General features: G+C 33.8%; 1 protein-coding gene across 1 annotated transcript; it reads right to left on the reverse strand.

The window, feature by feature from the left end:
• Positions 1-6422: 6422 nt before the first annotated feature.
• On the reverse strand, positions 6423-8973 carry LOC131065169 (cold-responsive protein kinase 1-like). Its single transcript, XM_057999605.2, has 9 exons — positions 8791-8973; positions 8590-8703; positions 8190-8409; positions 7914-8039; positions 7674-7801; positions 7386-7599; positions 7055-7286; positions 6820-6970; positions 6423-6725 (listed from the first exon to the last, which is right to left on the reverse strand). Exons 1-9 carry the CDS (start codon positions 8971-8973, stop codon positions 6423-6425), a joined length of 1671 nt encoding a protein of 556 aa, XP_057855588.1.
• Positions 8974-12212: the final 3239 nt, after the last annotated feature.

Here is a 12212-nt window from a genome sequence, read left to right on the forward strand (position 1 = left end):
ATGAAATAGGGTGAGTTGACTAGTGTTTATGATGAAAATGGATAACAACAATATTTAAAGACTAAATGAATTCAACCACAAAACCCTAGCCGAACAACAACAAAGATCCATCATAACATATATAGATTACCTAGGACAATGCAAATCAAATGAAATCACAAAGATTATACCATCACATTTCCAATAGGGTTTGGATCTCCATTATTCCTATCTCCATTGATCTTGCTTGATATATTTGCTCTCAGATTTTATATGTGCACAAGAGCTCAACAAAGAATGGAAATGTGGTTGCAAGTAGGCTTGATTGCATATGAAAGTTCGAAAGCGTAGAGTAGTATCCAAGATTGATTAGTTAATTAGAATGATTAGAATTGAATTATTAGGTTTGATAATGAAGGAAGCATCTCCTTATATAGAAGACACCATAAGAAAATGGAGGGATAATATTGAGAGGTGTAAAAGATAAATAGTCAGCTAAGATTAGAGGGTACGTAGAGAAAATAAGAAAATAATGAGATGGTAGGTAGTGTAGGAATTAAGAGATGAATGACATGTGTCATGAGTAGAAAAGGCTAATGAATTAATTAAATAAATAAAAATTTAATTTATTAATAGAAGAAGTGGGATCAATTAAATAAATAAAAGTATTTATTTAATTTAGGAAAAGGGGAATTTAAATAAATAAATGTATTTATTTAAATGAGAAATAAGGCTAGAAGAGAATAAATGAATTAATTAAATAAATAAATATTCATTTAATTAATATAATAATTAGGCTAAAATAATTAAATAAATAAAATATTTATTTAATTAGACACGACAATTTTAGGTGTTTACAACTACCATAACACAACTTGCTAGACCATTTAGCTCTTCCACTTTTATAGAGTGGAACTAGCATAAAACAACTTGCTATAATTTTTTGACTCTCCCTCTTTACATGAATCACATAAAATAATACATCTTGTTTTCCCATTAGTATGCATGTTTCTGTGGGTCACATAACATAACACAACTTGCTAGCATGTTGATTCTATGGCCTCTATTTCTCTTCTTTTCATGGACTACTTAGCATAATGCATCTTACTGACCTATGGAATGCAAATTCTCTCTTTTCTCTTCCCCATGAGCTCATATCTTTTCTATTTGTGGATCATGTTTCATCATTTGATGCATGCCCTTTCTCTTTTTATGTGATAACTTGTGTTCTTGTGATAACATTTTGAGAATGATATTAGTGGCAACTAACCAACTTGGATCATTTTTATTTTTAGTACTAACCCCTTGTTTTGTGTGTCTTTTGTATTTTTTTTAATTTTGTGTGTCCTTTCATATGATTGTGTGAGTTAATATCCTAAGATTGAGGTTTGGTTCCTCAAAATTAGTGATGTCTTATCTCGTTACGATCTCACTCCTATTTTTTCTCTATCATATTTTTAATTTACCATGAGTATTTGCATAGGCTCATGCTCCCATTAAAGTTGGGTCTAAATGTAGGATCATAAATTGTAACTAGTCCAATTCACATCTCATTTGTGTGCTCCTACTTTAGCATATCTCATTTTCAATCCCCCTAGGCCTATTTTGGGTCCATTTTTCTGCAACCCCAATGTCGCTTGCTAACCCCAATAGGTGGGCCCAATCCAAGGGGCTTACCTCTCCTATATCTCATCATAGACACTCTTACTTAAAAAAACTAGAAAAAAGCAGGTTTTGTAAACTAGAATCAAAATACCACAACCAACACCAAAATATCAAACTCAATTTGCAACCCAAAACATAACTGCAACACTCAAGAGATTTTTTGGACCACAATCTATCTAAAAAAACTAATTTTGACATCAAGACAACCATACAAACTCATATTTCCAACAATCTTCCAATTTGTCATTGATGGAAACACTTGCAGCACATCAAGTCATCTCTCTATCAGCAAGTTTCTCTCCCCCTTTAACATCAAAGATAAAGGGAAAAATATAATATATTGATTATCTAACACATAATGTACTGCTCCCCATGAGATTATCAATAACATCAATCTAGGAGATAAAGGATAAGCTATGAATATCCTCCTTGAAACATGGACCACTACAATGCATCTAGTTTAGAAAAGGAGGGGCAACGACCCCTAGTTTATGCCTGAGATACTCAAAGGTGTCTTTTTTGAATGCCTTAGTGAAAATATTTACAATCTATATTTTTGTAGATACATACTCCAATCTTAATTTCTTTTTTGCAAAATTCTCCCTTAAGAAATGATAATAGATTGAGATATGTTTAGTTCTTGAATGCATTACTAGATTCATTGAGATGTTTATAACATTGTTAATATCACACATAATTGGAGTAGATTCACCATATGTCACTCTGATTCCTTACGAGTCTATTTCATCCACATAACCTAAGTATAGCAAGATGTTGTCGCAATGTATTTTGCCTCTACAATAGATAAAGATACCAAATCCCACTTCTTACTCAACCAAGAAACTAACCTATCTCTCAAGAGAAATTCACCACCACTAGTAATTTTCCTATCATCAATACTTCCAACCCAATCAACAACTATGGAATCTTTTATCATTAAATCTTCATTATGCTTACTCCAAAGACCAGCATCTAGAGTCCCTTTCAAATAATTTAAAATTCTCTATATAGTTTTCTAATGTGATTGCATTAACATCAACATCAATATGGCTAGATTTTTATGACTTTATTGTAGTAGGTATTTTAGGTCATGTATAATCTTGTTGTTGTAGATGGTGATGAGCATAAATTAAAAATATTTGTTGTGACGTGGTGATAGGATATAGAAATTATGAGCAGGGAAGAAGCATTTATACATTTTCCAAGAGATATATTGGCAAGTGCCCTTATGGGAAGGGTAGCACATACAATTGTGTCCTCTATAAAGAGGGCCAAATTACTCTTACAGGCCCAAGAGATAAATCTCACCACTACAAGACGAAAACATGACGGGTTTAAGGGAATGTTGGACTATATTCTCGGGACTGTTAGTGACAAGGACTTTCTTTATTTATGGGGGGAGAAGGCACTAGTGTGCTTCAATATTACCCATATATTGCACTTAATTTTTCCTTCAAGGATCTTCACAAAACTATTTTCATATCTAGTTATTTCCATCAAAAGCCTTTGGCCAAGGCAAAAAGTAAGTTCTTATCATGACTGTAATTTTTTAAAACATCTTAGTGAAGAGTAGTGTAAACATGGAAATAGGAATATTTGATCTTCCATCTGTTTTCAATCCAAATAGATTGCACCAACACATCTGAGCGGAATGGTGAATTTTAGGGAAGGTCTACGTTTATTCCTTATGACTCTTTATTGTTCCTAGATATTCTATTTCAACACTCTCTTAATATTCTTGAGAGAAAAATACTGTCAAACTATGATGCAGTAGTTGTCAAAATTTTTGGCAGTTATGAATGTTTTTGCTAGATCTATAGGTGGATATGGTGTTCCTCCATATTAACCTCTCTTAATTTTGGTTAGCTGAAAATCATTTGACCATAATAATAAAGAATGTATTCTTGGCAAAAGTGTCTATTGAAATTAGTGTGAATGTGAAAATAGGCATATTTTGTGGTTCATTTCTCATGGGCCCAAATTGATTATTCTTAACACAATTGAGTGGCTAAGAAAATGTTTAGCTAAACACCACTATCATTCCCTAGATCTCTAGATCATTCAATCTTTTACAATACACTAAGATCCCTCTATTGTGTGTATACATTAATAACTTTTAGGTACCATACTTTCATATAAAACCTAAGGATTGTACTAGGTGAAGAGGAAAATAAAGACCAAAATGAATAGAGCACCAAATGATGATAGATATTAAAATGTTTATGGCAAAGATATTGAGATATAGTGATGAAAATCATTAACTATTGAAGCTACATGTGATTAAATAGAAATCATAATTCAATGGTAGTCATAAAAAATAAAATTCTATAGACTTGCATTCTCTAGGGTAGTTTCTTTATGCATTAGGATTTCAGTTATTTTTGTATAGCATGAACAAAATTAGCGATATTAAAATGTTATGACTTAATATATTTTTAATATGGTTTATTTACCTCTAAGTATTGGTAGTTTATTGTTTGCAATCATAGACAACCGTATTTGCACAACAATAATTTTCTTTATTGAATAAAACTTGACCATTCTGTCATACAATATTGAATCTCATACTTCACCCGCTATCATGTATGAATATTTCTAAACACATAAAAAGTATTTTTACTCATCTATCCAAAGTAGCACAAATAAAAACTCAAAAAATTCTACAACACACAGTGTACACAAATTATGATGAGGTTTCCCCATGACTATAAAACATGCAAAATGAAGGTCAAATAATTCTATACTATAAGTTGTTTAGAGTAGCTATGCTCCTTAATATTCTATAGGCCAACAAAATTTCTTAATATACTAATAGCTTTGTTTATGAATCAACAACATTCTTCTATGAATGAACATTTTCTTATAGTGCCCATTTTATTTCAAGTATTTTTCTTGAAAATATATATTGTAATATAAAAAATAATTTGATTAATATTTTCATCATCCTCCATAATAAGTTGCATAAGCAGATGTGACATATAGTTGTTTAATTTTCATATTCACAATGTGCCAATATTTTTTATCGTGTTTGGACATATATGTACTCACGACTATGTCAAGTCTAGTTCAAAACATTGCAGAAATGAGTATGCTAGTTGTCCTTACATAAGAGATCTCATTCTCAATTTTATTTTTTATTTGAAGACATTTTGGAGTAGACTAGTTTTTACTAACAAGAAATAGAGTTTTGATATATTTACTATCTTGCAACCTACTAAAGAAATAATAGAATAAATAAAAAGTAAATATTATATGCAATATTTCCACCTTTCAAATTTTCTTTTATAAAAAAATTCTAGCACAACAATAATTTTCTTTATTGCATATGACTCAACTATTCTCTCATACAATACTAAATCTCATACTTCACCAATGTTCACATCTGAATATTTATAAACACATCAAAAGTAGTTTTACTCATATATCCCATTTAGCACAAATAAAAATAAAACATTGTACAACACATAATGTATGTAAACTATGATGAAGTTTCCCTATGACTATAAAACATGTAAAACGTACAAATGTTTACTAGAATTTTTCTCCTATTGAATAGTTTATATAAGGTCCAATAATTCCAAAATATCAATTGTTTAGAGCAACTCTGTCCATTAATATCCTACAGGCCAATAAAGTTTCTTAATATACTAATAGCTTTGGTAATTAATCAACATCATTCTTCTATGAATGAACATATTCTTATAGTTCCCATTTTATTACAAGTATTTCTCTCAATTGTACTATAATATACTTTGATCAAACAATGTTGAGTAATGTTATTGGCCAAATATGTTATACTATAACTTTCATTAGCAATGCATGATCTATTTTTCCTTGAATCCAAATAATAAAGAACAACCTCTATAACCACACTACTTACTTACCTATGTGGGTAGCTACCATATACTTAGCATATGTTATATGAAATGTAACTGTTACCTATCTTTTGTCTCATCGCATTTGATACTAAAGAGAATTGAATACATATCTTTTAGTTGATTTTTAACATAATTAGTATATAATCTATTTTTTTTAATATAAATTTAAAAAAATCATCATCTCTTCATTCATAACAAATTTCATAGGCAGACGTGTTTATAGGTATCTAAAAAGCATATTCATAGCATACCAATATTTTTATCTTGTTTGAACATATACGGACTCACAATTATACCAAGTTGAGTTCTAAACATTGTAGACATGAGTATGCTAGTTTTCCTTACATATGAGATTTCACAAATTTTCTCAATTTTACTTTCTATTTGAAGACAATTTGGAGTAGACTAGATTTTACTAACAAGAAATGAAGTTTTGATAGATTTGCCATCTCCAACCTATATCTCTACAAAATCAGCTCAACCTATTTCTTTTAATGTAACCACAAATTTCTACCCGCATAATGAATTCAAAATTCTATATCTAAAATAAAATTTGCAACACCAAAATCTTTCTAATCAAATTGTAAGATAGTTTTCATCCTCATATTATTACTAATTAATAATATATCATCTAGACAACATTGTAATGACAAAAGTTCTTCCTTCATATTTAAAATATATTAAATAAAATCATCCATCAACTATAAAATAGTTGATATACAATATTTTTCCATCTCAATTCACAAATGTGAATGAGAAACACAACTATTCGGAATTTTTTTTTTGTCTTATTTAACGATAGGAAGGGAACATATAGATTGTAACATTTAAATCCTATTTGAAAACAAGAGGTAGCTAACTTAACAATCCATCCTTTCTTGCACCGAGAAAAAACTACTACTAACGAGAATAAAGGGATTCTGTAATCATAGCAACTGATTCGAATGAAGGAGAATTTTCTCCGCGTACTTTGTACCCCACGTATATGAATGCTGGCTGCAGAGGTTTCTGAAATTCAAACTCAGCTTTGCTTAACAGTATTGTCACAACCTCAGACATTGATGGCCTATGAGTAGGAGAACCTTGTATGCATAGAAGCGCAAGGTTTATTACCCTCCCCACCTCTTCTTCATTATACCCTTCCATCTTCTCTTCTCCTTCCACCACCTCTAAAACCTTGTTTTCTTCGTGTAGGCTCCAAACCTGGAATAAGTTTTTTTTTTAAACGATCAATCTTTTTAAGGGAGGGAATGACAGTATAAAAGAATTAATGAATGCTATTAGAATTCTAAAATACCCATTCAAGCAGATATTGCATATCAGGTGGCTGATTCAAGTCAATGCTTTTTCTGCCACTGATTATTTCAAGAACCACCACACCAAAGCTGTAGGTATCAGCTTTCTCTGTTAATTGCCCCTGGCTAGCATATTCTGGAGCCGTGTATCCACTGCAAAGGAAAACATTATGGTGTTACAATATTTATTGAAAATTTTGATTAGATAAACAATGGAGTAAGGAGGGGTTTTCTCACAAGGTTCCTGCAAATTTTGTGCTGACATGAGTTTTATCATGTGGAAGAAGTCTTGCCAGCCCAAAATCTGCTATTTTTGCCTCAAAGTTGTTGTCAAGTAATATATTGCTTGATTTAATATCACGATGGATGATACAGACATGGAATTCCTCATGGAGATAGGCCAGACCACGAGCAGTGCCCAGGATAATGTTGAACCTTTCCTTCCAACTCAAAGATTTTATATGTTCTCCTGCATGTAGGCCAATTCAGTAGAGTTTTGAAAACTTATCATGTTTGTTGTAATGGATGGAAGAAACGAAAGAGAAAAGTTAAGGAAGTAATAGCAAACCAAATAATATTCTGTCGAGGCTGCTGTTGGGCATGTACTCATAAACCAAGAGCCTTTCTTGGCCTTGTCTGCAACATCCAAGTAAACGCACAAGATTTCTGTGATGAACATTAGAAATGAGTTTCACTTCGCTTTCGAATTCAGCAATTGCGCGGGGAGAGCGACCTAGTGTCAGCTTCTTTATTGCTACAACGTTGCCATTTTTCAACGTACCCTGCAAACATCATTTGAAGAGATTAACACACAAGCCTAGGTAATGAGGGAAGGAAATAAGTGATGACAATTTACCTTGAATACTTGACCAAACCCTCCTTCTCCAAGCTTATTTGCTTCATCAAAATTGTTGGTTGCCCTTTTCAGAATCTTGAATTCAAAATCTCCCGGCCCACGAAGTTCTGTTGCTCCTTCAGTATCCACTATTCCATACATTTAAATTTGTTATATTAGTAATAACTAAGATCGAACTGACTTGCAAGACTTTTGCTTCCTTTCCATTAATATATTAAATTTCGCCTTTCAAGAGTTTACCTTGTTTCTGGCTTGGGCGCATCATCCGCTTCCGGAAGGCAAGGAAACAAGTTATAAGGCCAAGTATGAATACCCCTCCCACAACACCAATTATTATCCACACTGTAGAACTCACCTTCTTCTTCCCTGAAAAACAAAAAACAGAATTAAAAAATCATTGTAAATAAAAGTAGACAGTCTCACAGAAATTTTAAATGCAATCTTACTTCTAAGTAAGAGTGTAAGAAACGTCAACTAAACGGCAAGCTCTTCTGTTGAATATAACTAAATTCTAACCTTCGGCTAAGAAATGTTTCAACTCGATAGTCACATTGCTTGGATAAAAGGGTTGCGAATCGTATCGCAAGTAGCAGCCGGCGTCTACAGCCCGTCCCTGAGAGCGAGGAATACACTTATTTATGTTGTCCAGGGCAATAGCGAGGCACTTTTGGCAGGAATCCATTTGAAGGGAACGTATACACGAGGCAAGTCCATAGACTGTGGTATTAGACGGCCCCTGCTTCGTATGCGCAGCAAAATAATCTTTTACTCGCGGAGTTGCGGCACAAAGATCGCTCATCAAACTTTGAGCAGTTGCAGAAAATGAATCGGAGGAGCTCGCGTTGGCACCACCGCACACTTATTTATTTCCTTCATCAGTGTACGTATTGTAAAAATTATTGTTCTCGAAACGTACAAAACATCCGTCGTAGCTTGCTCTCCCGCCGGTAACTTTGGTACAGTTGGCAGCTTGTATTCTTTCTACCTTGATGCAGGTAGCGCAATCAGCAGCGGACTTATCCTTTCTACACTGCGCCAGTGCATATACTGAATCCACCAGATCTGATGCTCCCGCCACATTTTTTTAAGCAAATCCAGAAGGAACAACATTTTCCACCACATAATCGAGAGCCGCCTTTAAATTTTGCGCAAAGCGTGTGGCATTGCTGTTGGGGATAGGGCTGCATCCATAGGCTAAAAGTCTGGTCTCTGGATCTGCTTTAATGGGGGCCATTATTAACATGCCAAATAAGATAATCAGCCTTGCACTATTCTCCACTTGCCGGACTCTTCCAGCCATGGCTCTTGGAGAGACGCTTAAAAATGCAAGAATTCTTGATTTGTGGCAGAAGAATAAGGAGGTTTGGGAGGAAATTTCTGATGGTGGATGGCGCCCTTTTTGGAGAGACTACATGGTCATTCTACCATTATTAAATAAAGTTTTGTCAAAGGTTGGAATAAGGGTGTGTTGATTGCCTTCGGTGCAGAGTTTCAAGTCGACGAAACCCCGATTGCCACTATTACTGGTTTGGATATGAAACGCAGGAAACTCTTTAGAGACAGGAAGTTGGGTGAGGAGGCTGTTGGTAAATGCACACTCCAATGAGACATTGTAGGTGATTGAAGGTTTTGTCATTGATGGCAACCTTACAATCCTATGACACCGCCAAGGCATTCCACTAGCACTAGCAAGATCAGACTCTACAGTGACACTTAGACCATTGGCACCGACAGTAAAAGGAAGCATACCGGCACAGAGGCCGACAAGATTTTTGTTGTAATATATTTTGTTTATTATTGTGAAAACATTGTAAGCCAACTTGGCAAGATGTAAAATGACTCTTATATAAGAGAGTTCATTGTAGAACATTATGATGTAGTAGGATATGTATGGAGGAATGTAATTAGGAGAAATAAGGCAGACCTATTATGCGAATTATAGGTTAAGGGTTTATGTAAGAAGCAGAGTAGAAACCGGTACTAAATCTAGCATTATAGATGCTATCTTGAAGCAGTACAAGACACTAGATTTATATAATCCATTTTGTAAGTCAGTGAGACTTCCTATTTTGTATTTGAGCAGTGAGCTCTAGGCACTTGGCCTTCCTGCATGTGCAACCCCCTCTTGTAGCAAAAATATTCTCTTATTTGCCAGTAAGTGAATATTGTGGGTCACAAATCCCACCGAGCTTTTTCCCACACCGGGTTTCTTCACTAAAATATTGTGTTATGGTGTGCTTTTCATGTGGTTGCTATTATCTCTGTTTATTGTATTACTTTTTGTTTACCAGTATACCATATTAATATATTATGCATGTTTTAAGTTAAGAAATTGCATTAACTGGTTAGATACTAATTCACACCCCCCCCCGCTCTCAGTATCTGTGGGAATCCTAACAATTGGTATCAGAGCCTGGTCCTCTATTTTCAAAAGCCTAACAACTTGAGGAAGATCTTGACACCAGTAGAGATGGAAAACTTGATGAAACAACTTGAAGCAGCTCTCTCTGACTATGATGGAGAAAAATTAAAAAATATTAAATTTGAAGATGATCTAAAAGCAGCTCAGGATATTATTCAAGCACTTCAAGAAAATCTTACTATTGCAAGAAACAAGAGAAGAGAACTTTGTGAAAAAATGCAATTTGAGAATGATGAAAAGGAAACTCTTAATGATATGATAAACAAGTTGAAGCTAGAGAACATAACAACAAAGAATGAGATGTAGGAGATGACTATGAGATTCTGTAAGGAAATTGAAGATAGAAAGAAGAATGAAGAAGATTTGACTAGAAGACTAAGTGATGCAGCAAATGAGAACACAAGACTTAGCTATGAAAATGATTTGTTGAAGACAGATCTGATGCACACACAGAATGATTCAAGTGAACTGATGAGACAGAAAGAAATCTTAGAAAGATAACTAGATATTGCAAATCAGTACAAAGAGAAATTCAAGAAAAGCTCAGAAGAACTTGGTGACTTGTTGAAAAATTAGAAACCTAAAGGTGACACTTGTGGAATTGGCTTTGAAGTTGGAGAAAGCTTTGTTACTGCAAACACACAGGATCATACCAAACCAGTATGACAACCTACTATTTACAAATTTAATGGCAAATGCTATAACTGTAATAAGTATGGTCATAGAGCAAATCAATGTAGATCTAGAAGTAATCAGAATACCAATACACCCACCGGTCAATGTTCAAAATGCAACAAAATTGGTCATACCTCTGAAAAATTGCAAAATGAATGTGAGATGTTATGTTTGTGGAAGATGTGGACACTTGTCTAATCAATGTAGAACACAAACCGACATAGGTTATGGAAAGGCTATTCAGAAAAATAATGTGACTTGCTATGCATGTAACAAAATTGGGCATATTGCTAAATTTTGTAGAACCAAGTCCTCACTGGAAAACAACATAGGTCCTAGCTTAAAAGGAAAAGAGAAGGTTGAATAAGTTAAGCATGAATTTTCAAAATAATGGATTAGACAGTCAGACCTAAATGGTGTTGGGAATACTCCTCCATTGGTAGAACCAAGCAACACTCCACTTGCAGAACAGAGTAGCACTCCACCGACAGGAGTCTCTTCATCCAATTGAAGAAATTTCTTTGAGGGTTTGGCAATCAATGTGAAATATGCTATTATTCCCTCGGCTGATGGTGAAAAGTAGAAATTACTTCTATACCGACAGATAAAGTTAAGTGACTACTTAACTGGCATGCATTAAATGTGGTAGTTGGTGAATGAACATTATAAATTAGTGATTTTGGCTCCATTTTACTTCACGGAGCATTCAAACTTTTGAAGAGTGCAAAATTTTCAGAGCTAAGGCATTTCAACAATCAATCTTTCCAAAGGCAGAAAAAGGTATTTATAATCATGGCATCCTCTTATGTACCTGAATTCATAGCAAATCGTATTGTAGTGAAAGTGATAAAGGGCCCTAGGCTCGTATTTTAGCTAGTTCCTGAGATAGCTAAAAAGGATGATAATGTTGGTGCTTTTTCCCAAATTCCCAAAGGAGTAGTTTATGCAGAAGACCCTAGAATTTATATCCATTTCCATATAGAAGAATTAGGAGATAAAGAAATTAAGAACATGTAAAAAACTGTTATCTGTGATGATTCCAGTAATGTAAAATCTAAACACCAAATTATTGAAACCCTAGGATTCATTGAAATCCTCAGCATTCTGGATTTCCCCAAGGAAGTTATTAGGATAATATTGAGTAGGGTACATGGTGAATTCTTTTCACTAGATTTGGTTCATAAAATGACCAAGGAAGCTGTGAAAGCTATAACAGGGTTACCCTCCACTGGTAATAGACCAGACAAGACAAAGAAGGTCTCAACTAACCTGGTAATGAACCTAACAGGTGCAACATCCAACAAAAGATCTTTGAGCATTAATGATGTAATTGACATAAATGTGAGATTTATTAGCATGATTTTAGGATACAAAACCACACATGCAAACTGACTAAACTCAGTTTCCAACTTATGCATAAAAAGTGCACATGATATGGTTAA

This window comes from Cryptomeria japonica, chromosome 10 (genome assembly GCF_030272615.1).
Source record: "Cryptomeria japonica chromosome 10, Sugi_1.0, whole genome shotgun sequence".
Classification (NCBI taxonomy): domain Eukaryota; kingdom Viridiplantae; phylum Streptophyta; class Pinopsida; order Cupressales; family Cupressaceae; genus Cryptomeria; species Cryptomeria japonica.